Source organism: Salmo salar, chromosome ssa02, assembly GCF_905237065.1.
Source record: "Salmo salar chromosome ssa02, Ssal_v3.1, whole genome shotgun sequence".
Lineage (NCBI taxonomy): Eukaryota > Metazoa > Chordata > Actinopteri > Salmoniformes > Salmonidae > Salmo > Salmo salar.
The window spans coordinates 22,821,994-22,849,797 of record NC_059443.1 but is presented as its reverse complement, the minus strand read 5'-3'; the positions used below and the strand labels follow the sequence as shown (position 1 = coordinate 22,849,797).

Sequence of the window (27,804 nt, the reverse complement as noted above, 5' to 3'; positions counted from 1 at the left end):
GTCACAAGGCCATAGCGAAAGGCAGCAGAGCGTGCCGACAACAGGAGAACGATCCGCGAACAAACGATATTTTTTGTGCACCGAAATGTTTCTCTGCCAGAAGGTTAACGATTTTAAAGCGTACCGTTCAATCAGTGCATTATTCACTTAAAGACGGAACGGAGAGTGCATTGTTGCTTCTGCGGAGCTTTGTGACTACCTCACGAGGGATTGTCCAACGACAGTAGATGAGAGGTAAGATTCTTTGAACGGGAGGGGAAGGAAGGGCCTGTCGTGTCTACCGGAGACCTGCGGGGAAAAGTGGATAGCGCCGCCTGACGACCGCCTTGAGCCGGGGAGCCACAGTCAGGAGACAGCGGTGCCTCCGAAGAGGTCTCGGATATCCGAGAGAGCGCCGCCAACAGCTCGCCACATGAATGATAACACACAAGAAGCAATGTCGCAAGCTATCATGCTACACATGATCAGTTATGCAGCACTGTGGCTTGTATAAACTAAATGTCATGAATTATATGCCATATGTGAGTAGAAAAAATGCATGTAATAATGCACATCCCGTCACCAGCGTTTGGCGCCTACATGCAGTTAGTTTCTGCTGCTGGTGGCAGCTTCTGATTAGCGTGTAGCTATCAGCTCTATTTTCTAAGACGATTTTATGCAATAGCCATGCAATAGCTACAGGGAAATTCCATGGTAACGGAATTATGCTGAGACTCAGATTTTTCACTTTAAAATGTATGCTAAACAAAAAAACATTTACTCGAACAATAGTGTAGGTGCGAAGTTTGTTAACAGAATTACGGTAAATCTCTTTTGGTTACTGAACTACAGTAAATGAAGTAACAGAATTACTGTAATGGAATTACATCATGGGTCCCTGATCTGTACTACACAGAAGTGCATAATTTATGGTTATGAATGTCATTTTCTTTATTGTGATTTATCCCGAATAGGTACACAAAGGTAGAAATATGCAATATCATCCTTCGCATATATGAGTATCATTCTACACACTGGCTATTATTTGAATGAGCTCCGCCCCCAAACAAGACCAAATTCGATTGTCTATGTTTCACAAGTTTGGACATTACAGTAGAACACAATAGAGTACAGTACATTACTGTACTCTAGTGTGCGCTACTGAACTCTACTGTACTATACTCTACTTTTCTCCACTGTACTGTGCTGTCCAAACTTGTGAAACATAGACATCTATGATTGGTTGAAATTTGGTCCGGTCACCAATCGTGGTCAAATCAAGTCCTTCCCCAAAAATTACGTCTGTGGACGTTGATATTTCAACTATTTTTCAACGTCTGTGGATGTGCGGTGGGTGCGGATGCTGGTTACAGTAACAGTAAATGTAAAGAGAGGGGGCTCATGGGTAGGTGTCAGTAAGAGTCGGGAGAGGTGATAGAGCGAGCGAGAGGTTGTCAACACTCTCGCTTTGACCACCAGACAACAGAAAGAGACAGAAAACAGTTATGAGCTGAACATAACAGCATGCCAGTGGAAGGGAGCACATTATGCTTTGATTTCCCATTGTCGTCAATTCAATTGCTGTAATTTTTTATTTTACCTTTATTTAACTAGGCAAGTCAGTTAAGAACAAATTCTTATTTTCAATGACGGCCTAGGAACAGTGGGTTAACTGCCTTGTTCAGGGACAGAACGACAGATTTTGACCTTGTCAGCTCAGGGATTCGATCTTGCAACCTTTCGGTTACTAGTCCAATGCTCTAACCCCTAGGCTACCTGCCGCCCCAATTAATTCCGGTACTTTTTTTTCTGTAATTATGTTACCGATTTGGTAAGAGAATTACAAGTTATAATCACTAAATAATTCATAAACCGTTCAAAACACAAACTAATTGGTAGGTCTACCTTCTAGTTCTGTGAACTTTCAGTATCCTCTTGAAGATCTTAAAGATATGTGGTTTTTGGTAACGGAATTACAAGGCAGTGTTTAAGAAGGCAAATCATTTCTCCAAAACTAAATATAGGCTAAGTGTTGATAATAGTTTACCTAAATATTACTTCAACATTATTGTGTTTGGATGTATTTCTATCCCTTTTTTAAGGCTTATCTGGTAGATGTTTTCTAAGACCCCCCAGAAATCCAAGCAATTACTAGAAACATTTATCTATGACTTCATTTCCCCAAAATATAGACTCTTAGCTTTCATTTGACACCCATTTTGATATATATTTTTTGTTATTCATTTTAATTGTATTTATTTAGCCCTTAGTTGACAAAGAACACATTCTCATTTACAGCAACGACCTGGGGAATAGTTACAGGGGAGAAGAGGGGCGATGAGTGAGCCAATTGGAAGCTGGGGATGATTAGGTGGCCATGATTGTGTGAGGGCCACATTGAGATATGCTCCTATCAACATCGCATGTTGGTGTTCATGGCTCCTTTTACATGGAAATGACCTACATCATTGTAAACTAAAATAATGTCTATGGGCCAGTTGGGGTTTGGGAGAGGTGATACCAAGTAGCTGACTGAGACTACTGTATTTTGCTTTTTTGCAGGCTCCCTCGCCGTTGTCCTGACATCACAGAACATCATAGTGAGAGATATGAGGAAAGAGGCTAGCTACTTTACAAATCATTGTTACTGGTTCAAGCCCTAAACTCAAAACACACCGTTTGCTCACTAACAGACTTTAAAGTCTTCAATTCAACCATCGAGGCACACTTGTATCAGGATCGTAACACAGAGCTATAACTCAGACCAGGACAGGAGCCTTTTTATCATTCATTGAATTGTGCTGACTAACACGCACGCACACACACGGCCCTACAAAAACCGCCTTGCAGTAGTCATGGATGACCAGCAGGAGGACCCAGAGGGCATGTACGACGTGCAGCACCAGTACATGTGCAGCGAGTGCCACCAGCTCTTCAACACCCTAGAAGAAGTGCTGATGCACCAGCAGATCCACACAGGGCAGGAGGGAGAAGAGGGGGAGGCTGGGGAGGCCATGGCCATCCAGGGCATCTCAGAGTACGGGGACAGCCAGTACCAGTGCCTGGAGTGTGGTGCCCTCCTCAGGAACCCAGATGAACTGCTACTGCACCAGGAGCTGCACATGAGAGAGGCAGGGTTGGAGACAGAGGACCATGGTGAGAGGGGGAGGATGGAGGGGATGGTGGAGGACAGGAAAGGGTGGATATGTGTCTTTAAGAGGAGGGGGGGTGAAAGGTGGTGGTTTGTTTCAAGGATGAAAGGCAGAGGTTGTTTGAATGTAGAGGGGCTAGATAGTGAGACTCACCTGCTGAACGTTGTGTTCCCCAGAACTGTGTGAGGTGTTGGAGACGGACGAGGCAGGGACAGAGGGCCAGGTGTCGGGGCCTGTCCAGTACCAGTGTCTAGACTGCCTGGCCCTGTTTGACTCTCCAGAGGTGTGGCTGGCCCACAGACAGACCCACAGCAAGAGCAGCACACACAGTGCCACAGAGACTGTGAGTATTAAATACCAACACATTTCATCAGCAAACCCTTTATCAAAGGGCTCACAGGCTGTTGTTCTTTAGCGCAAAAGCAGACAGGCAGAATCAGGGGTTTCCTTTCTTGGCTTAAACTTCCTCCCCCCTCCTCTCTCTCCCAGGAGTATGTGCTGCAGCCCGATGGTACTGTGACACCCTTGGTCGGTGTTCAGAACTTTGTCTTGAGTGAACAACAAGCTGGGGAGATCTTAGCACAGGTATTGTACACACTTCATGTCAAAAAGCTTTTTATAACCAGTAACCAGTTATTCTCACTCAAACATGATCATGTCTGTGCCCCCCCCCCTTAGGTCCTGGCCCAACAACAACATCAGTCTGCCCCCCAGCCCTCGACCCCCTCCCGGGCCACCTTCCTACCCCCCGTCTCCCCCCTTCCCGGCTCGGCCACAATGCGTCTCCAGATCTGCAGTGCCCAGGCCCTGGCCGATGGCTCCAGTACCCCCGGCCTACGGCGCGCCAAGCTGCTGCCCCCTCTGCTCACTCCTCTAGGGGTGGGCTCGGTAGGAAAGCTGGGGGTCCCGGAGAACGGCCTCCAGAGACTGGAGGTGGCGCTGTCTGCTGTCCGGGAGGAGCAGCAGGGGGAGGTGGTGATCTTCCACCCCTATGAGTGCTCCGAGTGTGCGCTCCTCTTCCAGACCCCAGAGGACTTCCTGCAACACCAGGGGGAGCACTTCCTGGCCCAGGAGAAGGAGAGCGGCGAGGACGGGGTGATGATGGGATACGAGGAGGACGGAGGGAGGGAGGAGGAGAGAGGGGAGGGGAATGGGGGGAGGGTGGCAGAGGATAGGGGGAAGGGAACGGGGAGACGCGCCTTGGCTAAAAGATCTAGAAACACACCCCTATGCCTGCACTGCAGCCAATGCCAGCGTACCTTCACGTCAGCCAATCGGCTGGCGGCACACAGGCGCGTGCACGAGCATGGCACATACGAGTGCCGGGAGTGTGACAAGGTGTTTAAGAAGGCGATGTCACTGCAGACACACATGCGCTCTCACTCCGGGGAGGCTCGGTATCTGTGTGTGGACTGTGGTCACGGCTTCAACACAGAGATGACCCTCATCATACACAGGTAGGTGCCTGACCAGACATCATGTTCTCATCATGAACCATCACAATCCCCAATGTTTTTCTGCCTATTGCTTTTTCAATGCTATTGTATTGAAGGCTCTGAGACATATCTTCTCTTTTCATATCCGCCCCTCCCTACCTCTCTCTTCATCCCTCGCTCCGTCCTGTAGGAAGTCTCACACAGCAGAGCCGCTCCACAGGTGTGAGCACTGTGCCAAGACCTTCACCAATATGACCAAGTTCCTGTACCACCGTAGAACACACACCACCAAAGCAGCTACCCCTGTCGTCCTGGTAACCACGTTTTCTTTTTAAAAATGGTAATATTGTTCTTATAGTTCCAAGTTCTAACTTGACAAATGTTTTGTGCACATCATCAATGACAAATGTGTGCAAATGTTTTGTTTCTCTAGTTAAATTCAGTCCCATATTGGTCACTTAGCATTTGTTTTGACGATGTCCTGTGCAGGTCCCAGCGGTCCCCAGGAGGATGTCCCTGTCAGCCCTGTCCATCCTTCAGAGAGCCCGGGCCCTGAGGGATGGGGGTGAGGGCAGCCCCATGGAGACGGAGGGGGACGAGGAGAACCTGATGGCCCCCCTTACCGAGGCAGAGATGGAGATAGGCGAGTCGGGGGAGGACACTGCCTCCAGCTCCCTGAGCAGGGCAGAGGGAGGAAAGGAGAACGGGGTGGATGTGGAGGGGACACCAGGGGGCAGTGGAGAGTCCCAACCGGGAGAACAGACTGCTGATCCTGGTTCCTCTACTGACCCTAACCTCGCTGGTCCCCGGGGCGCGTTCCCCTGCCCCTCCTGCCCTCAGGCTTTCCCCTCCCTGCTCCACCTGGTCAAACGCCGCCATACGGCCCACGTATCCGAGCGACACTTCAAGTGCTCCGTGTGCACCAAGACCTTCAAGAAGCAGATGCACCTACGCAACCACCTGCGTACGCACACCGGCGAGCGGCCCTTCCAGTGCTCAGACTGCGGAAAGACCTTCTCGTCCCTGGCCAACCTGTCTCGCCACAACCTCACCCACTCTGGCGTGCGCCCCTACCGCTGCGACATCTGCCACCGGACATTCACCCAGTCATCCAACCTCCGGCAGCACCGCCTACTCCATGCCAACCTCCCTCCCTGGCCCTGCCCGGACTGCCCCGCCACCTTCGTACGGCCGGCCAAGCTAGCCGCCCACCGCTACACTGTTCACCCGGGGGCCCTGGCCCCGTTCTCCTGCCCCCACTGCCAGGCTGGCTTCCTGCACAGGAGGAAGAGAGACCGCCACTGTCAGGAGGTCCACCCCACTGAGGCCCAGGCAGACAGAGAGGGAGGGTTAGAGAGCCAGCCCCAAGTGTGCCCTGACGGGGAGCCCCTCTCAGAGCCCTCCACCTCAGAAGACACAGGGACCACCAGCATTATGAGAGGGGGCCTGGACTGCACTGTGTGTGGGAAGAAGCTCAACTCTGCAGCCAACTGGCGTCTGCATCAGCTGAGCCACGGCCTGGTTCCTGGTCGGACCTGTGGTGGTGCAGTGGCCAGGGGTAAATCCCACCAGTGTCTAACCTGCGGTAAGCTGTTTGTCTCCTCCTCAGGCGTGACCTTGCATCAGCGCATCCACACAGGAGAGCGCCCCTTCCCCTGCAACCTGTGTGGCAAGCGCTTCCGGCAGAACACGCACCTGCGAGAGCACTTGCGCACGCACACAGGGGAGCGGCCATTCCGCTGCGAAATATGTGACAAGGGCTTTGTCCAGAGCATGCACCTGGCGGAGCACCGGCGTACGCACACGGGGGAGCGCCCCCACGCCTGTCTGGTGTGTGGCAAGGCCTTCAAGTCCTTCTCCAACCTGCGGAACCACAGGAAGACCCACGCACGCCAGCAGAGGCAGGAGGAGGCGGCCGCAGCACAGGTTGCCATGGAGACCAGTGCCGCCGTGGCGCTAGTGGAGGCATCCCAGGTGGAACTGGCCAATGGGCAGCCTCAGCTGATCCACATACAGACGTCGGCCCTACAGCAGGTGAGGGGGAGGGGCTGGCGGGGTCTGTGTGCGGCCTCTGAGGGTGTGTGAGTCTGTAAAATTGAGAAAATATGTTGTTCAAATGTTTTTCTCTCACATCCTCGATACAATGCTTCCTTTCCTATCCAGACCCAGGGTACTCCCACCATCATGTGTAATGAGTTCGGAGAGACCATCGCCATCATAGAGACCAGTGAGGGAGGAACCCTACCCCTGGCTGAGGCTATAGAGATCTACCACACAGCCCTGGAGAACAGTCTGGGGATGGACACCATCACTGTAGACAGTCTACAGCTCATCTAACAGTCTGGGGATGGACTCCATCACTGTAGACAGTCTACAGCTCATCTAACAGTCTGGGGATGGACTCCATCACTGTAGACAGTCTACAGCTCATCTAACAGTCTGGGGATGGACTCCATCACTGTAGACAGTCTACAGCTCATCTAACAGTCTGGGGATGGACTCCATCACTGTAGACAGTCTACAGCTCATCTAACAGTCTGGGGATGGACACCATCACTGTAGACAGTCTACAGCTCATCTAACAGTCTGGGGATGGACTCCATCACTGTAGACAGTCTACAGCTCATCTAACAGTCTGGGGATGGACACCATCACTGTAGACAGTCTACAGCTCATCTAACAGTCTGGGGATGGACTCCATCACTGTAGACAGTCTACAGCTCATCTAACAGTCTGGGGATGGACTCCATCACTGTAGACAGTCTACAGCTCATCTAACAGTCTGGGGATGGACTCCATCACTGTAGACAGTCTACAGCTCATCTAACAGTCTGGGGATGGACTCCATCACTGTAGACAGTCTACAGCTCATCTAACAGTCTGGGGATGGACTCCATCACTGTAGACAGTCTACAGCTCATCTAACAGTCTGGGGATGGACTCCATCACTGTAGACAGTCTACAGCTCATCTAACAGTCTGGGGATGGACTCCATCACTGTAGACAGTCTACAGCTCATCTAACAGTCTGGGGATGGACTCCATCACTGTAGACAGTCTACAGCTCATCTAACAGTCTGGGGATGGACTCCATCACTGTAGACAGTCTACAGCTCATCTAACAGTCTGGGGATGGACTCCATCACTGTAGACAGTCTACAGCTCATCTAAAGGCCAGACAGAGACAACACAGAACCATGACAGAACCATCAGATAACCCTCACAGAACCATGACAGAACCATCAGATAACCCTCACAGAACCATGACAGAACCATCAGATAACCCTCACAGAACCATCACACGACTATCTACTCTGAGGGTCAAACAAACACGACTCAGAACTATCACAGAACTGTCATAGAACCATCAAACAAGCCTCAAAGATGTATCTACAGCTACTGAGAGCCAGTGAGAGGCTCTCATCTATCAGAGAACCATGACAGAACTACCTGTGTGGGCTGTGGGACTGTTCTGACTCCTGACTGGCAGAGAGCATGTTTTACTGACTGTTATCCTATTGGGGTGAATGTATAGGGAGCAGTAGAAGATGAAACTGGGATCTAGTGAACTACAGGAGTGTAGGAACACTGGTCTGGTTGTCATTGTTGAGTATAAAAACGATAGTCTACAATTGCAGCAGGCAGGACAACAGTAGGTGTTCATTCACTCCTACAGACCAAACGTGTTACGATCTCCTGTTCAGAAAGACAGGGCAGAGCCGGTCAGTGGTGGTGGAGAGGTAGTTGTGACAGACGTGAATCAAGGGCCATTTCCTGTGTTTGTCATGTTCTTGACTGCCCATGGATGTTCATTCAGTGTTTGTCTGTAATATGTGATTTTTACTTTGAAAACAATGACTATTCCTCCTTTTGCTGTAAACAGATAAATGAATGATTAAATGATATTTGATAATATGCTATGCCTGTTTTGTTATGTGACAGTGTGTGTTACTGTGTCTTGATACTGGACCCCATTCTCCCTCCTTTTGAAGAACAGATCAAGCCCAGGGAAAATTAACATAAGGGCAAGCACACACACTTTTTATATTGTTTTATGTGCAGTATTCTCCTTCTCAATACATGTCCCCATAAGAAATGTATGTCCTTGCATTCTCCCCAATGACTAAACTGTTTTTTAAAATATATATACATACACACACTACTGTTCAAAAGTTTGGGGTCACTTAGAAATGTCCTTGTTTTTGAAAGAAAAGCACATTTTTTTTGTCCATTAAAATAACATCAAATTGATCAGAAATACAGTGTAGACATTTAATGTTGTAAATGACTATTGTAGCTGGAAATGGCAGAATTGTTTTTTTTATGGAATATCTACATTGGTGTACAAAGGCTCACTATCAGCAACCATCCTGTTCCAATGGCACGCTGTGTTAGCTAATCCAAGTTTATCTTCAGTTTCTTGGCAATTTCTCACATGGAATCGCCTTCATTAATCAGAACAAGAATAGACTGACAAGTTTCAGATGAAAGTACTTTGTTTCTAGACATTTTGTGCCTGTAATCAAACCCACAAATGCTGATGCTCCAGATACTCAACTAGTCTAAAGAAGGCCAGTTTTATTGCTTCTTTAATCAGAATGACAGTTTTCAGCTGTGCAAACATAATTGCATTTCTAATGATAAACTTGGATTAGCTAACACAACGTGCCATTGGAACACAGGAGTGATGGTTGCTGATAATGGGCCTCTGTATATATTCCATAAAAAAATCAGCCGTTTCCAGCTACGATAGTCATTTACAACATTAATGTCTACACTATTTCTTATCAATTTGATGTTATTTTAATGTACAAAACATTTGCTTTTCTTTCAAAAACAAGGACATTTCTAAGTGATCCCAAAATTTTGAACGGTAGTGGTTATATACTGAACAAAAATATAATTGCAACATGCAACAATTTTACTGAGTTGCAGTTCATATAAAGAAATAAATCCATTAGGCCCTAATCTATGGATTTCACATGACTGGGGAGGGGCGCAGCCATGGGTGAGCCTGGTAGGACATAGGCCCGCCATCCCCAGCTTATCAGAATGCATTTTTCCACACAAAAGGGCTTTATTACAGACAGATACTTTTGTTTCATCAGCTATCCAGGTGGCTGGTCTCAGACGATCCCCCAGGTGAAAAAGCCGGATGTGGAGGTCCTGGGATGGCGTGGTTACACGTGGTCTGTGGTTGTGAGGCCGGTTAGTCGTACTGCCAAATTCTCAAAAACAACGTTGGAGGTGGCTTATGGTAGAGAAATTAACATTACATTCTCAGGCAACAGCTCTGGTGGACATTCGTGCAGTCAGCATGCCAATTGTGCTCTCCCTCAACTTGAGACATCTGTGGCATTGTGTTGTGTGACTCAAGTGCACATTTTAGAGTGGACTTTTGTCCCCAGCACAAGCTGCACCTGTGTAATGATCATGCTGTTAAATCAGCTTTTTGATATGCCACACCTGTCAGGTGGATGGATTATCTTGGCAAAGGAGAAATGTTCACTAACAGGGATGTAAACAAATTTGTGCACAACATTTGAGAGAAATAAGCTTTTTGTGCATATGGAACATTTCTGGGATCTTTTATTTCAGCTCATGAAACATGGGACCAACACTTTACATGTTATATTTATATTTTTGTTCAGTATAGTTGGACAATAATAGCTAATCAATAACTGATGGTTCAGCTGTGTGATACATTAAAAACTAGTGAAAAATGTTAACTTGAACATCTATCTATACTGAAAGACAGATAAACTTAAATTATTCATAAATGTATATATTGCATACTGTATCTCAGTAAAACAAGGAGTAAACAAGTGTTAATATTCATATTTATTATTCATTTGTACATTTTTGGAGTTTGACCTTGTGTAATGGCGTCTTTTAAAAGTCAATACAAGTCAGTTACACATTGTTCCTTAACAATATTATAGTGAGTCTCCTGACTACAGTAAATAATATGTACAACACAACCAGGTCTTGCACAAAGACAACCAATATTATACCCTACCACTCTTTATACTGCCCTGCCCCCTCCAGGCTTATCTCCTCCCACCCCCAAAAAAAGGCCTAGAGAGAACAGTAAGAAGGGAAGGAAAAGGAGGTGGAGGAAGGAGGCGGCTATATAATCAAACTTACTAGCAGGGGAATACAAATGTCAACCCTCTTCTCTTTGTTATCCCTCATTGAAATGAATAAAAAGATTTGTCACCCCAGGTCCTTGCTGGAGCGAAGTGAGGGTGTTGAAAGGGAAGACAAAGAGGGCAAGAGGCACAGGTGAGGACCATCCCATTTCCCCTCAAATAAGAAAACAGGTTGCGAGAGCTAATCAAATGACATTGATACCAGCCCGTAGTAAGGATCAGGTCCACTATAACAATGAGAGGAGTAATATTAGTAACAGTAATACAATAATAACATAATGAACTGCAACATTACATGTGTTTCATAAAAAAAAAAAGACAAGTTTGATGTCTTTAAAAAAAACAAAGTTGGATAAAACTGCTTGGCATTAGAAGTAATAGGCCTGTCAGCCTGACGTCCTCTGGGTTCTCAACTAAAGTCTACAAATACATAAAATATGGTTGAAGTGACAGTGAGAAATGTAAAGCCATGATGTGCCCATTGACTCCTTCTCCCCGCCTCCTTCCCTCATGGCGAGCGAATCAGACTAGCAGGAACGCTTGGTGCATCATTACTGGCATTTCCTGTAGAAGTGAGGGCGAGGTCCTAAACTCTCTCCAGTCCCCCTCACAGACCTGTCCTGAAGTTATGCTTACATGATTCAAAGTAGCGAAAAATCTAACAATAAAACAAGTATCCTTCTGATCCCTCACCAGGGTAGTGCGGCCTCTCCATCCAATGGCATCATCTCAAGCCAGTGGGGACCCAGCCCCCTAATGTCCAGCAGAAACAAATGAGCCAATGGGAGACTTAAGAGCCAGACCCTCTTCAGCAGCCAATTAACTGATCTTGCTTCCCAAGCCCTCCATTTTTAAAAACAACAAAGTCAGTCCTGTTAGAGTCAGATAAATTACCTCAAACAGTCCCACTACGTGATATGCATTGCAGTCTGAAAGATGGGCCCTGCTCCAAGGCAATGGGAAACAGCTGGAGAGTTATTGTATAGTCTATAGTCCACTGGCATCAATGGAAGCTTACAAGGATAATATTAATACTACTAACAAAGTGCTAATTCAAGTGTGGGTACTGGAGTTTGGGGTTCATCAGCTGTCTGTGTGCGTGTCACTGGCATTTTAAACGGCATTTTTTTTGGAGGGGGAATTACACTTAAAAAAATCCCCTTTTAAGTTTTAAAACAATTCCACCTCACACATTTTGCAGACACATCCTCTTTCTTTGTCTCTTCCACTTGCTATTTCTGACCTGGCTCTCTGTGGAGAGAGAGAGAGAGAGAGGCGAGCGAGAGAGAGCGAGAGAGAGAGAGAGCGAGAGAGAGCGAGAAACAGGTCCAGATACACGGAGAGACAGAGGGGTGTAGCTTTAACAAAATTAAGAAGAGGCGGGATTTGGGGAACTGGTCCATCGCTGATTGGTCAATCCAGCCTGTCGGCATCCTTCATCTAGAAGACTCCTGCGAATCCCTCAGCTCCTCTGGACTACCCTCCCTCTCTTGATCCGCCTCCTCTACCAATGGCTCTGCCCCGCCTCCTGTCCCTTCCCCTGATTGGGCGCCAGACGGTCCAGGGAGCGAGCAGGCCTCATTGGTCTCAGAGGGGACGGCAGTCTGCATGATCTTCTGTCGGACCTCCCTGATCTTCAGCTGCAGACACACCTTGGTGGGGAAGATGTCTGAGTAGCGTGCCTGGAAGGCTGCTGTGGCCTGGGCTGGAGGGCGGACAGGAGGAGGAGGAAGACAGAGAGGAAGTGTTGATTATTGTTGTTTGACTAGGAATGTAGAAAAAACACATTTTGCTGAGTGGGGAGGACTTTGTGTGTGTACATGTGTACACTGTAAATGAGAGTGAGAGTAGGGCCTATGTACAGTACCAGTCAAAAGTCTGGACATCTACTCATTCCAGGGTTTTTCTTTATTTTGACCATTTTCTACATTGTAGAATAATAGTGAAGACATCAAAACTATGAAATAACACATATAGAGTCATGCAGTAACCAAAAATGTGCAGGGGTGGTATACAGAAGATAACCCTATTTGGTGAAAATCCCAGTCCATATTATGGCAAGAACAGCTCAAATAAGCAAAGAGAAACGACAGTCCATCATTACTTTAAGACATGAAGGTTAGTCAATACTGAACATTTCAAGCACTTTGTACGGTCGCAATAACCATCAAGCGCTATGATGAAACTGGTTCTCATGAGGACCGCCACAGGAATGGATGACCCAGAGTTACCTCTGCTGCAGAGGATAAGTTCATTAGAGTTACCAGCCTCAGAAATTGCATCCCAAATAAATGCTTCAGAGTTCATGTAACAGACACATCTCAACATCAACTGTTCAGAGGAGACTGTGTGAATCAGGCCTTCATGGTTGAATTGCTGCAAAGAAACCAATACTAAAGGACACCAATAAGAAGAAGAGACTTGCTTTGGCCAAGAAACACAAGCAATGGACATTAGACCAGTGGAAATCTGTCCTTTGGTCTGATGAGTTCAAATTTGAGATTTTTGGTTCCAACCGCTGTGTCTTTGTGAGACGCAGAGTAGGTGAATGGATGATCTCCGCATGTGTGGTTCCCACCGTGAAGCATGGAGGAGGTGGTGTTATGGTGTGGAGGTGCTTTGCTGGTGACATTGTGATTTATTTAGAATTCAAGGCAGGCACACTTAACCAGCATGGCTACCACAGCATTCTGCAGCGATATGCCATCCAATGTGGTTAGCGATTAGTGGGACTATCATTTGTTTTTCAACAGGACAATAACCCAACACACCTCCAGGCTGTGTAAGAGCTATATGAACAAGAAGGTGAGTGATGGAGTGCTGCATCAGATGACCTGGCCTCCACAATCACCTGACTTCAACCCAATTGAGATGGTTTGGGATGAGTTGGACCGCAGAGTGAAGGAAAAGCAGCCAACAAGTGCTCAGCATATGTGGGAGCTCCTTCAAGACTGTTGGAAAAGCATTCCAGGTGAAGCTGGTTGAGAGAATGTCAAGAGTGCGCAAAGCTGTCATCAAGGCAAAGGGTTTCTATTTGAAGAATTTATTTTGATTTGTTTAACACTTTTTTGGTTACTACTTGATTCCATTTGTGTTATTTCATAGTTTTGATGTCTTCATTATTATTCTACAATGTAGAAAATAGTCAAAATAAAGAAAAACCCTTGAATGAGTAGGTATGTCCAAACCTTTGACTGGTACTGTATACAAAAATCTATATGCAAGTGTGTGTCTGTAGTGACCTGAGGGGAAGAAGCCATGCTCCTGGAAGAGCTGCATGACGAGGGCTCGTCTCTGGTCCAGGGTGCGTCTCAGAGAGGAGTAGGGCACCTTGTCAAACTCCAGCTCCCCCAGGATGTCCTCTCCGTCAGCACCTGTCCCTGTCCCAGACCCTGGAGGGGGACACACAGACGGGGGGGCTGACAGACACACTCTGGTTAGTATTTTATATAAAACATTTGTGTAAACATGGCACGTATATTTTAGGATTTGGGAGAGCAGTTTTGGCAGTTAATTATACAGTGCATTCGGAAAGTATTCAGACCCCTTGACTTATTTCAGTTGTTACATTACAGTCTTATTCTAAAATTGATTACATTGTTTTTATCCCTCAATCTACAAACAATACTCCATAATGACAAAGCAAAAACAGGTTTTTAGAATTGTTTGCAAATTTAAATATCACATTTACATAAGTAATCAGACCCTTTACTCAGTACTTTGTTGAAACACCTTTGGCAGCGATTACAGCCTCGAGTCTTCTTGGGTATGATGCTACAAGCTTGGCACGCCTGTATTTTTGGGGAGTTTTTCCTATTCCTCTCAAGCTGTCAGGTTGGATGGGGAGCGTTGCTGCACAGCCATTTTCAAGTCTCTCCAGAGATGTCCGATCGAGTTCAAGTCCGGGCTCTGGCTGGGCCACTCAAGGACATTGACTTGTCCCGAAGACACTCCTGCATTGTCTTGGCTGTGTGCTTAGTGCTGTTGTCCTGTTGGAAGGTGAACCGTCGCCCAAGTCTGAGGTCCTGAGTGCTCTGGAGTAGGTTTTCATCAAGGATCTCTCTGTTCTTTGCCTCGATCCTGACTAGTCTCCCAGTCCCTGCTACTTAAAACATCCCCACAGCATGATGTTGCCACCACCATGCTTCACCATAGGCACGGTGCCAGGTTTCCTCCAGACGTGACGCTTGGCATTCCCTCTCTGGTCTGAGAGTCTTTAGGTGCTTTTTGGCAAACTCCAAGTGGGCGGTCATGTGCCTTTTACTGAGGAGTGGCTTCTGTCTGGCCACTCTACCATAAAGACCTGATTGGTGGAGTGCTGCAGAGATAGTTGTCCTTCTGGAAGGTTCTCCCATCTCCACATAGGAACTCTGGAGCTCTGTCAGAGTGACCATCGGGTTCTTGGTCACCTCCCTGACCAAGGCCCTTCTCCCTTGATTGCTCAGTTTGGCCGGGCGGCCAGCTCTAGGAAGAGTCTTGGTGGTTCCAAACTTCTTCCACTTAAGAATGGAGGCCACTGTCTTCTTAGGGAACTTCAATGCTGCAGACATTTTTTGGCACCCCTCCCCAGATCTATGCCTCAACACAATCCTGTCTCTGATCTCTAAGGACAATTCCTTCGACCTCATGGCTTGGTTTACATGCACTGTCAACTGTGGGACCTTATATAGACAGGTGTGTGCCTTTCCAAATCATATCCAATCAATTTAAATTTACCACAGGTGGACTCCAATGTAGTAGTAGAAACATCTCAAGGATGATCAATGGAAACAGGATGCACCGCAAAGCAAAGGGTCTGAAAACTTATGCAAATAAAAATCTGAAAACCTGTTTTCGCCTTGTCATTGAGGTATTGTGTAGATTGCTGAAAAAAAATGTATACATTTCATACATTTTTGAATAAAGCTGTAACGTAACAAAATGTGGAAAAAGTCAAGGGGTCTGAATACTTTCCGAAGGCACTGTACATTAATAAACCTTCCAATGAGGGTGTGAGCACGTCTGTGTTCCTACCTGGTCGGTCGAAGGTGAAGACGTCTCCCTCACACTTGGCGGCGCTCTTGGGTGTGCTGGGCTCCGAGCTGCAGCTGGAGCGCCGTCTGCTCTTCCTCTTAGGAGACACGGGGTCCTCTGTGGACGAGTCCAGGTCTGGACAGAAGAGGGGATGAGAGAGATATATATAAACGATTAGCAGATGCCTCTACTTCAGTGGGGCACACCGTAGCAAAATGTTTTGCAACAGAAAATGTAAATCTCAGTTGTCTGTCTCCCTCTTTCCTTCAGTCCCCTCTACCTCCCCTCTACCCTCCCCTCTACCCTCCCCTCTACCCTCCTACCTGTGGAGTTCTTCCTCTTGCGGCGGTAGCTGCCCAGTATGGCGCGGGGGGAGGTGGCCAGGCTCTGCAGGGTGGGGGAGGGCAGCACCTCCTCTGGCCTGAACTCTGGTAGCTGAGCAAAACGCTCCTCAAAATACACCTCCGACAACACCCTGGGAGGAAGAGGGGGATGGAGGGAGAGAAACACAGGAGGAAGGTACCTGAACCCTTTCAAGTGTCAGGATGACTCAGGGATACTCACTAACAAAAATACTATAAATGGAGAAATGGTGTGACTATACTCAGGGATACTCACTAACAGACATGTTTTATAAATTGATAGATGGTGTGTCTATACTCAGGGTAACTCACTAACAGACATGTTTTATAAATTGATAGATGGTGTGTCTATACTCGGGGTAACTCACTAACAGACATGTTTTATAAATTGATAGATGGTGTGTCTATACTCGGGGTAACTCACTAACAGACATGTTTTATAAATTGATAGATGGTGTGTCTATACTCGGGGTAACTCACTAACAGACATGTTTTATAAATTGATAGATGGTGTGTCTATACTCAGGGTAACTCACTAACAGACATGTTTTATAAATTGATAGATGGTGTGTCTATACTCAGGGTAACTCACTAACAGACATGTTTTATAAATTGATAGATGGTGTGTCTATACTCAGGGTAACTCACTAACAGACATGTTTTATAAATTGATAGATGGTGTGTCTATACTCAGGGATACTCACTAACAGACATGTTTTATAAATTGATAGATGGTGTGTCTATACTCAGGGTAACTCACTAACAGACATGTTTTATAAATTGATAGATGGTGTGTCTATACTCAGGGAAACTCACTAACAGACATGTTTTATAAATTGATAGATGGTGTGTCTATACTCAGGGTAACTCACTAACAGACATGTTTTATAAATTGATAGATGGTGTGTCTATACTCAGGGTAACTCACTAACAGACATGTTTTATAAATTGATAGATGGTGTGTCTATACTCGGGGTAACTCACTAACAGACATGTTTTATAAATTGATAGATGGTGTGTCTATACTCGGGGTAACTCACTAACAGACATGTTTTATAAATTGATAGATGGTGTGTCTATACTCGGGGTAACTCACTAACAGACATGTTTTATAAATTGATAGATGGTGTGTCTATACTCAGGGATACTCACTAACAGACATGTTTTATAAATTGATAGATGGTGTGTCTATACTCAGGGTAACTCACTAACAGACATGTTTTATAAATTGATAGATGGTGTGTCTATACTCAGGGATACTCACTAACAGACATGTTTTATAAATTGATAGATGGTGTGTCTATACTCAGGGAAACTCACTAACAGACATGTTTTATAAATTGATAGATGGTGTGTCTATACTCGGGGTAACTCACTAACAGACATGTTTTATAAATTGATAGATGGTGTGTCTATACTCAGGGTAACTCACTAACAGACATGTTTTATAAATTGATAGATGGTGTGTCTATACTCAGGGTAACTCACTAACAGACATGTTTTATAAATTGATAGATGGTGTGTCTATACTCAGGGATACTCACTAACAGACATGTTTTATAAATTGATAGATGGTGTGTCTATACTCAGGGTAACTCACTAACAGACATGTTTTATAAATTGATAGATGGTGTGTCTATACTCAGGGTAACTCACTAACAGACATGTTTTATAAATTGATAGATGGTGTGTCTATACTCAGGGTAACTCACTAACAGACATGTTTTATAAATTGATAGATGGTGTGTCTATACTCAGGGTAACTCACTAACAGACATGTTTTATAAATTGATAGATGGTGTGTCTATACTCAGGGATACTCACTAACAGACATGTTTTATAAATTGATAGATGGTGTGTCTATACTCAGGGTAACTCACTAACAGACATGGTGTATAAATTGATAGATGGTGTGTCTATACTCAGGGATACTCACTAACAGACATGTTTTATAAATTGATAGATGGTGTGTCTATACTCAGGGTAACTCACTAACAGACATGGTGTATAAATTGATAGATGGTGTGTCTATACTCAGGGTAACTCACTAACAGACATGTTTTATAAATTGATAGATGGTGTGTCTATACTCAGGGTAACTCACTAACAGACATGTTTTATAAATTGATAGATGGTGTGTCTATACTCAGGGATACTCACTAACAGACATGTTTTATAAATTGATAGATGGTGTGTCTATACTCAGGGTAACTCACTAACAGACATGTTTTATAAATTGATAGATGGTGTGTCTATACTCAGGGTAACTCACTAACAGACATGTTTTATAAATTGATAGATGGTGTGTCTATACTCAGGGTAACTCACTAACAGACATGTTTTATAAATTGATAGATGGTGTGTCTATACTCAGGGTAACTCACTAACAGACATGTTTTATAAATTGATAGATGGTGTGTCTATACTCAGGGTAACTCACTAACAGACATGTTTTATAAATTGATAGATGGTGTGTCTATACTCAGGGATACTCACTAACAGACATGTTTTATAAATTGATAGATGGTGTGTCTATACTCAGGGTAACTCACTAACAGACATGTTTTATAAATTGATAGATGGTGTGTCTATACTCAGGGTAACTCACTAACAGACATGTTTTATAAATTGATAGATGGTGTGTCTATACTCAGGGTAACTCACTAACAGACATGTTTTATAAATTGATAGATGGTGTGTCTATACTCAGAGTAACTCACTAACAGACATGTTTTATAAATTGATAGATGGTGTGTCTATACTCAGGGTAACTCACTAACAGACATGTTTTATAAATTGATAGATGGTGTGTCTATACTCAGGGTAACTCACTAACAGACATGTTTTATAAATTGATAGATGGTGTGTCTATACTCAGGGATACTCACTAACAGACATGTTTTATAAATTGATAGATGGTGTGTCTATACTCAGGGTAACTCACTAACAGACATGTTTTATAAATTGATAGATGGTGTGTCTATACTCAGGGTAACTCACTAACAGACATGTTTTATAAATTGATAGATGGTGTGTCTATACTCAGGGTAACTCACTAACAGACATGGTGTATAAATTGATAGATGGTGTGTCTATACTCAGGGTAACTCACTAACAGACATGTTTTATAAATTGATAGATGGTGTGTCTATACTCAGGGATACTCACTAACAGACATGTTTTATAAATTGATAGATGGTGTGTCTATACTCAGGGTAACTCACTAACAGACATGTTTTATAAATTGATAGATGGTGTGTCTATACTCAGGGTAACTCACTAACAGACATGGTGTATAAATTGATAGATGGTGTGTCTATACTCAGGGATACTCACTAACAGACATGTTTTATAAATTGATAGATGGTGTGTCTATACTCAGGGTAACTCACTAACAGACATGTTTTATAAATTGATAGATGGTGTGTCTATACTCAGGGATACTCACTAACAGACATGTTTTATAAATTGATAGATGGTGTGTCTATACTCGGGGTAACTCACTTGTCCACAGAGTCAAAGGTCCTTTTGAGTGGCGGGGGGCGGGCCTTCACCTTTTTGGGAGGAGGGGCGTCTTTGTCGCTCTGGGGAGGTGGCAGGGCAGGGTCTGTACCCAAGGGAGGGGGCAGGGGTGAGGAGGGGACTGAGTCCTTCCACCCAGACTGAATGGGGCAGAGAGGAGAACAAGTTTAATAATACAGTATGCTGGGAGGGTTTAGTTTTGGGACACAGGGTGTAAAATCAGAAATGTATGTTATTTTTCATGAATGTGATCTCATTTGCATTCTCTGATTATTGAGAAGAAAAACCAAAACAATCCATCCGGTCAATCTCTCTCTCTCTCTCACCTCCTTGTTGCTGGCCTCTGTGCTGCATGTATCAGTGTTGTCCCCAGGGCCGTGTCCCACAGGGGGTCTGTCAGAGGAGGGGGGCTCCTCAGCAGTGTGTGTGTGTTGGGACGGGGACGCCGACTCCCCAGGACGCTCCAGCTCAAAGGAAAAACGACTGTTTGCTCCAGTGTTCTCTCTTTCTTTCTCCCTTTCCCTCTCTCGGTTCTTCTCCCTCTCCTTTCCTCGGCCTCCTCCCTCGTAGCTGCCCACCGGGATGTTGGCAACTGTGGCTTTGATTTTCTGAGGGGTCCTCACCGGGAGCTGGGGGAGTTTGGGGGTGTCTGGTGCACTGCCTGCTGAAATAATATATATATATTTTTTGTTACCTCATATACTTGCATTTGTTTAGCATTAGATCTTTGTTCGAAAAACAAGGCAGGCGTCTTAGACTTACTGGAAGTGTGAGAGGGCAGGGGGGGGCTGCAGGGCCGCAGTGACAATGAGGAGCCACTTGGGGGTGCCACTAAGCTGCTGCTCTTATTGAAGGTCTGGGCTTGCCTGTCCGTCTGTCCGTACGCCTGTAGCTCAGGCTGCGTCTCCGCTTGTCTGTCTGCCGCTTTCTCTGACTGAGAGTGAGACGGTCTGTCTGTGGGTCTCTCCCCCGTGTGCCTGTCAGTTTGTCTGTCCGACTGGAGCTGGGTGTGTGTGTGAGTGTGTGTGGTGGGGGTGGCGGGGGCGAATGTGTGTTTGGGCAGGATGTGGGTAGACAGACTGGAGGAGCTGGAGACTGTGTACACCATGTTGGGCGGCACGGCTGCCATGGAGACCACCCCGGTTGCCATGGTGACGCTGGTAGGGGGGTAGATGGCGGTGATTATCTGTCCCCCTGAAGCAGAGGCTGGGCCAGAGGGGAGGGAGGGGCAGGTAGGGGACTGGACTGGGGCCAGAAGGGGAGGCTGACCTGGAGAGAGAAAGAGTTAACACCCTTCAACGGCCAGAGTGTACCGGCCAGAGTGTACCGGCCAGAGTGTACCGGCCAGAGTGTACCGGCCAGAGTGTACCGGCCAGAGTGTACCGGCCAGATTATGATAACCTGTTTCCTCTAAGCTAAAGGCTCCTGTTCTCAAAACTGAGGGGTGTTTTCTTGTTGCTGCTGTTGCAGTTCACAGGGAACTTAAAAGTGCAACATAGTTAAGTTTGAATGTCACATACACATGTACAGTGAAATGAGTTTCTAACCAGCTCTAACCCCAACACTGCAGTAATCAATAACAATGTAATACTAAAAATAACAAGGTACAACTGAAACACACCAGATAGAAAAATAAGAAATAAGAAGAACATGATAAAGTCAGCAAGCAAAGTTGGGTTGGAGCTTGTAAAACGGCAGCCATCCAGTATGGGGCCATCTTATTCTAGATGTCCTTCAAGTGGATGCACTGACCTGTAGAGCCCTGCACAGGCATGCATTTTATGCCCGAGCCAAACCCATGCCCTACCCTACCCAGGCCTGATTGCTTCTGGCAAATTATCTCTCTCAGAATGACCTTCTTCATCCAAATCAGTCAGGTTTCAAGGCTGGTCATTCAACTGAGACTGCTCTTCTCTGTGTCACGGAGGCTCTCCGCACTGCTAAAGCTAACTCTCTCTCCTCTGCTCTCATCCTTCTAGACCTATCTGCTGCCTTTGATACTGTGAACCATCAGATCCTCCTCTCCACCCTCTCCGAGCTGGGCATCTCCGGCGCGGCTCACTCTTGGATTGCGTCCTACCTGACAGGTCGCTCCTACCAGGTGGCGTGGCGGGAATCCGTCTCCTCACCACGTGCTCTCACCACTGGTGTCCCCCTGAGCTCAGTTCTAGGCCCTCTCCTATTCTCGCTATACACCAAGTCACTTGGCTCTGTCATATCCTCACATGGTCTCTCCTATCATTGCTACGCAGACGACACACAATTCATCTTCTCCTTTCCCCCTTCTGATAACCAGGTGGCGAATCGCATCTCTGCATGTCTGGCAGACATATCAGTGTGGATGACGGATCACCACCTCAAGCTGAACCTCGGCAATACGGAGCTGCTCTTCCTCCCGGGGAAGGACTGCCCGTTCCATGATCTCGCCATCACGGTTGACAACTCCATTGTGTCCTCCTCCCAGAGTGCTAAGAACCTTGGCGTGACCCTGGACAACACCCTGTCGTTCTCCGCTAACATCAAGGCGGTGACCCGATCCTGTAGGTTCATGCTCTACAACATTCGCAGAGTACGACCCTGCCTCACACAGGAAGCGGCGCAGGTCCTAATCCAGGCACTTGTCATCTCCCGTCTGGATTACTGCAACTCGTTGTTGGCTGGGCTCCCTGCCTGTGCCATTAAACCCCTACAACTCATCCAGAACGCCGCAGCCCGTCTGGTGTTCAACCTTCCCAAGTTCTCTCACGTCACCCCGCTCCTCCGCACACTCCACTGGCTTCCAGTTGAAGCTCGCATCCGCTACAAGACCATGGTGATTGCCTACGGAGCTGTGAAGGGAACGGCACCTCCATACCTTCAGGCTCTGATCAGGCCCTACACCAAAACAAGGGCACTGCGTTCATCCACCTCTGGCCTGCTGGCCCCCCTACCTCTGAGGAAGCACAGTTCCCGCTCAGCCCAGTCAAAACTGTTCGCTGCTCTGGCACCCCAATGGTGGAACAAGCTCCCTCACGACGCCAGGACAGCGGAGTCAATCACCACCTTCCCGGAGACACCTGAAACCCCTCCTCTTTAAGGAATACCTAGGATAGGATAAAGTAATCCTTCTAACCCCCCCCCTACCCTCCCCCCCAAAAAGATATAGATGCACTATTGTAAAGTGGTTGTTCCACTGGATATCATAAGGTGGATGCACCAATTTGTAAGTCGCTCTGGATAAGAGCGTCTGCTAAATGACGTAAATGTAAATTTAAAGCCCGGCCCTGCCCTAAACCTGAAATAACTTCCTCCTTTAATTCATCCATTAGCTGCTCCTCTCTGTCTGTCACTCGCTCCGTAAGCACTGGTCACTCTGCATGCACTCTGCTCATGGAGGCTCTGGGTCTGTGAGTATCCATAGTAACGGCTTTGCTTGGGCTGCTCTGCTCAAATGACGAGACATGAGAGACTCTATACTACCACAACACTCAAGGAACATTCTTATTTCCTGTTAAATAATCTCTCCTGTTTCATCTTGGACGAGGTTGAAGCATTTCTGACACCATGTTATGATCTTAGTCAGACATGACTGTACTTTGGAGCAGAGCACGAGCAAATGGCTCAGCTACAAAATGTTACTGATCAATTTAGTTATACAGAGCCCTGCCCGTACCCTAGTTATTGATGAAAAACAGGCCCTACCTGTCGGGCTCGGGCAGCAGCGCTCTACTGACCTGTGATGAGGGGTTGGACTAGGTTCTGTCCAGGGGGGGCTATGGCTGTAAAGCCCAGCGTTGCGAGGTGCGACGGAACATATGCAGATCCAGGGGTGGGCTGGGCCTGCTGAGGGGAGGAGGAGCCTGTTGTCGTGGAGCCCAGAGGCAGAGGAGAGGGGACTCCTGGCGTGGACTGGACATAGGTGATCCTGTGAGAAAGAGAGAGTGAGAGAAAAGAGGAGAGAGGAGAGAAAAGAGAGGAGTTAAGGTGAACAGGGAAAGAGCGAAAGTGTGTATGAGTGGGAGAGAAGATGATGGATGAAACAGGCAGTGAAGGAGGAGAGAGAAAAAAAAAGGAAAATAGAACATGAACAAGGATGAAAGGAGGAGAGAGGAGAGAAATGGTGCAGTGGGTGTCAGTGGGTGACTGAACAGTTGAGGAAACAGTAGATGAGTGTGTCTGTGTGGTGGAGCTGAGAGGCAGTGAGGGGGCGGCAGGCAGGCACCGCAGAGGAAGAGGCAGCCTGGGCCAGCAGCAGCAACAGAGCAGAATGACTAACACACAACACAAGAGCTGCACCTCTTCCAAAACCATTGTGTTATGTATTATGGTAGGTCAGCAGCGCTAACAGTGCACTGTTAGATTGAGTTGGTCTATGTCCTCCTACCTGGTTGGTTGGGGCGGCAGCAGCACAGTCTGAGACGGGGCAGAACCCGGGTGCAATACTGTGGCCGTTCCCATGGTAACGGGAAAAGGGCTCCCAGGATGCCCTGTCCCGCCTTGCTGGAGCTGGGATTGGACGACAGGCATGGGAGCGATCTGGAAGATCTATCAGAGAGAAAGAGAGATGGAGAAAGAGTGAGAAGATGGATATCTGTGTATTTAGTCATTCACCTGGGGTAATTATTAAATGTAATGTAATGTAAATGTAATTACAAGTGTAATTACTTAGATTATTCTATGATTACAAAGACTAAGTAAGAATGGTCATGTTGGAGCTCTGACAGCCCTGGGATACAGAATAAACCTGCTGAAATCTCAATGTCTTGGTCTGGCTGTCATCACCATGGTAACACTGCTTACCTTGCTTCCTGCTTGAGCTCCATTCTGGACAGGAAGAGGTGGAGCCACGAGGGGGAACTGCTGGGCAGGGGCGGGTGCCGTCCTCACTGTTGCCATGGGAAGCAGCATCTTGCCCTGTAGGACTGGGGACTGGGATTGCACTAACGGGTGAAAGAGAGAAGAAAATATGGATAAGGTTAAGCCTTTTTTGAAAACAGTGTCACAGTTCTCCATTTATTAGAGATTTGGTGTACGACCCCCCCCCTCACCTCTGGCTCCCGGGCTGACCACTCCCACGGCTGGGCTGGAGGCATATCCCATCAGCGAGCCTGGCCCCGCCTGCTTCCCATTGGCTATGGACATGTGGGTGGGTGGAACTGTGGGCAGGTTGAAGATACTGTTGGGCAGGTTGTGCAGCTGAGGGGAGGGGCTCTTGGGATTAGAGCTGGCTGATAGGGTGGGCAGGATGTATTGGACCTGTGTGATGGCTTTGCCCCCGGGGGATGCCAGAGATGACGAGGAGAGGAACTGGGGCTGGAGCAGGGAGAGGGGCAGGGGGCCGTTGGTGTGGTTGTGTGTGGGGACAGAGACGGGGGCGGGGGGGGGCAGCTGGTGGTGGGAGGACGGATGGGGGGAGGGACTGATGAGCTGGACGGTGGGCTGGCTGTGTCCCGGGAACACCAAGCTGGTCACTAGCCCCCCTGGACCCGCCCCTGCACCTATGGGATTGGGTGAGGATGAGGAGTAGTACCCAGGCCCTCCGCTTCCTACTCCGGAGCCAATCAGAAGCTGCGCTTGCTGCGATGGGAGGGACCTCCTGTCTGGTGGGTGAGGAATGGATGAAGCTGCTCCGTCTCGGGGTTTACTAGCGATGGGGACTGGCGTGCTCACGACCGGACGAACCACGTTGGTCACCACTGTAGAGGCCACTCTGACAGCCCCCAAGCCCAGGACAGGAGACAGGCCAAGGGGGGTAAGGGCAGAAGGAACTGGGCCTCCGGGGCTGGAGATGACAGAGTGGCCTGAGGAGGACAGGGAAAGAGAGAGGGATGACACTCCTCCTCCATCACCACCTCCCTCTATTCCTCTCTTCCTCCTGCGGTCTGAGAGCCCCCCTCTCTCCTCGTCGTAGCGTTTGGAAGGGTAGGAGGAGAGAGAGACGGAGCGTCCGTGGGGGGTGGGCTGGGAGGAGGAAGAGCAGATCACTGGAGCAAAGACACGCTGGAGCAAAGGCAGAAAGAGAAACAACTAAATGTCTGTAGCAGGGTGAAAAGCATTTTCCACTTCTCTAAATAACGATAATGTATCAACAACATGATCAGTCAGACAACTGTAACTGAATCGAGCCTTGATAAAGGAAGAGACTTACCTTGCGATCGCTCTCGTTCCCAGAGGCGTTGTCACTGTCGCTGTCCGTCACTCTCTCCTTACACTTCAGGTCTATGGAGCTGGCAGGGTACTGGTCCTCTGTAGGGGGAAAGGGGAGTGGGGGTACTCATGGTTTATGTGCATAAACACCCATTTCTAACTTCCTCTGCCAGTATATTGTACATGTAATATGCATGTCTGGGAATCGTTCATGTGGAATTTCCTGCGACCAGATAGACCTTTATTGTCCCTGAAGGGCAATTGAATTTCTGAGTTATTTCTCAAACTGTCCAATTAAGATGATGTCATTATGGGAAAAGAGCTCCCAGTAGTATTGTGTTTCCCAGCAGTGTTTACAGGGGCTTACTCAAAAATAAGCTTATAACTGTTGTTGAGATGATGTCACAGCACTTTAGTTTCTCACCGATGACATCGTCGTCTCCCTCCTCTTCACAGATGACCATGCGTTCTTCATCACTGGTCATGTCCTCACTGACCCCCCTCTGAGACCGGGACAGGGTCTGGGCGCGCCCCGAAAACTGGCCACCGCCATCCCCACACATCTGAGAGAGGAGGAGGAAGAGGAGGAGGAAGAGGGAGCCAGATATAAAAACAACAAAGTGATGGATGAGAGGGACGAGTCAAAATTGACACACCAAACTAAGAAACCTCTGTTTATCATTGGAGTAAAGCGGCTGTGGTGAAAACATTATGTAGCATGGCCTTACCTGTGACAGTTCGGCCAGGGCCTGTGTGTTGCCCCTCTCACTCCTCTCCAGGCTGTGCACGGCACTCTGGGAGAAGGCTCGGGGGCGGGGTAGCTGACCTACATGCCCCTCCCCTGGATTCCGCTCAGACACACCCAGCAGGCCAGACCCCATCCCTTTCAGCTCCACACCATGAGGCTCTGAGAGAGAGAAAGTAAGGGGGGGAAGAGTGAGACAGTGGTGCATAGCGAGAGGAAAGAGAGCGCTAGATAGATATTCAATCATAATGCTTTAGTGATGACAGAGCTCAGAGGAAACCTTGGCAATGAAATGAACATCTCTTCTTTTCTGTTATCTCTTATTTGGGTGTATTGAGCAGCAGTGTGTGACTCACCGGTGGTCTCAGACATGCTCCTTTCTCTAATGTCTTTGCCTCCCGGCCCCGGGAGCCCTCGGCCATCAGAACTAGACTTCTTCCTGTCTTTGTTGCACCACTTCCAGTCTGGGTGGGCCTTAAAGTGGGCCTCCTTCACCTGAGAAAGAGTGAAAGAGAGAGAGAGAGAAAAAGAGAGATATAGAGGATGAGCAAACAAAATACAATCATTTTTTGGCTGCTTAGTCAGGTCAGACTAAACCATTGCACTAAATTGGTGTGTGTGTGTGTGTGTGTAACACCTGGAAGGCGAGGTCATGATACTTCTGCTTCTCTTTGGGCCCCAGGGCGTACCACCACTCGCCCAGGATCTTGCTAACCGTGCGGTTGTCCTGGTTGGGGTGCCTCTGGTGCACCAGCGCTCGATGACGCTTACTGAAGATCATGAATGCGTTCATGGGCCGCCTGATGTGGTCCTTCTCCCTCTGAGAGGGAGGAAAGAATGATTAGATGAGGGTGAGAGAAAGCAGAGCGCCTTGCCAGGGATTCTCCTCTTTTAACACTGTGATTATATGAGGAACGGAATGTATGACAAGGTAAGAGATTAATTGAGAAAATGAGTGAGCCAGGGACAGGTGAGAGGTTACCTTGTTAGGGCTGATCTTGTCCCCATCTTTGGGCAGGGCGCTGAGGGACTGAGTGCGTCTCTTCACAGGAGTCACAGACAAGGGCTCAGGAAGAACACTGGGGAAGAACCTGAGAGACAGACAGGTGGAGACAGAACCATGACAACATCAGATCTCTCTGACTGAAACTAATAAAAAAATATATATGTATGTGTTCTGTCTCCTAGAGATGAACGTACTTTGGTGTGAAAAGTGCAAATCAATCCCAGAACAACAGCAAAGGACCTTGTGAAGATGCTGGAGGAAACAGGTACAAATGTATCTATTACCACAGTAAAACGAGTCCTATATCAACAT

At 47.2% G+C, this 27,804-nt stretch overlaps 2 protein-coding genes across 2 annotated transcripts in view; one reads left to right on the top strand and one right to left on the bottom strand.

The window, feature by feature from the left end:
• znf526 (zinc finger protein 526) lies at positions 1-8,481 on the top strand. The gene is made up of 8 exons (XM_014153513.2): positions 1-234; positions 2,542-3,135; positions 3,308-3,474; positions 3,621-3,716; positions 3,810-4,588; positions 4,758-4,881; positions 5,057-6,601; positions 6,731-8,481. Exons 2-8 carry the CDS (start codon positions 2,835-2,837, stop codon positions 6,902-6,904), a joined length of 3,186 nt encoding a protein of 1,061 aa, XP_014008988.2. The 5' UTR covers positions 1-234; positions 2,542-2,834; the 3' UTR covers positions 6,905-8,481.
• Positions 8,482-10,394: 1,913 nt separating this feature from the next.
• LOC106576258 (protein capicua homolog) overlaps positions 10,395-27,804 on the bottom strand; it is a 64,480-nt gene continuing 47,070 nt past the window's right edge. The window contains 17 exon segments of the mRNA XM_045700547.1: positions 10,395-12,423; positions 13,961-14,137; positions 15,732-15,866; positions 16,055-16,206; positions 19,598-19,755; positions 19,942-20,279; positions 20,378-20,884; positions 23,329-23,519; positions 23,979-24,139; positions 24,395-24,534; positions 24,643-25,594; positions 25,743-25,840; positions 26,166-26,304; positions 26,470-26,648; positions 26,843-26,981; positions 27,124-27,306; positions 27,469-27,577. Of these exon segments, the coding sequence (XP_045556503.1) occupies positions 12,155-12,423; positions 13,961-14,137; positions 15,732-15,866; positions 16,055-16,206; positions 19,598-19,755; positions 19,942-20,279; positions 20,378-20,884; positions 23,329-23,519; positions 23,979-24,139; positions 24,395-24,534; positions 24,643-25,594; positions 25,743-25,840; positions 26,166-26,304; positions 26,470-26,648; positions 26,843-26,981; positions 27,124-27,306; positions 27,469-27,577 (4,027 nt within the window). The 3' untranslated portion in view covers positions 10,395-12,154.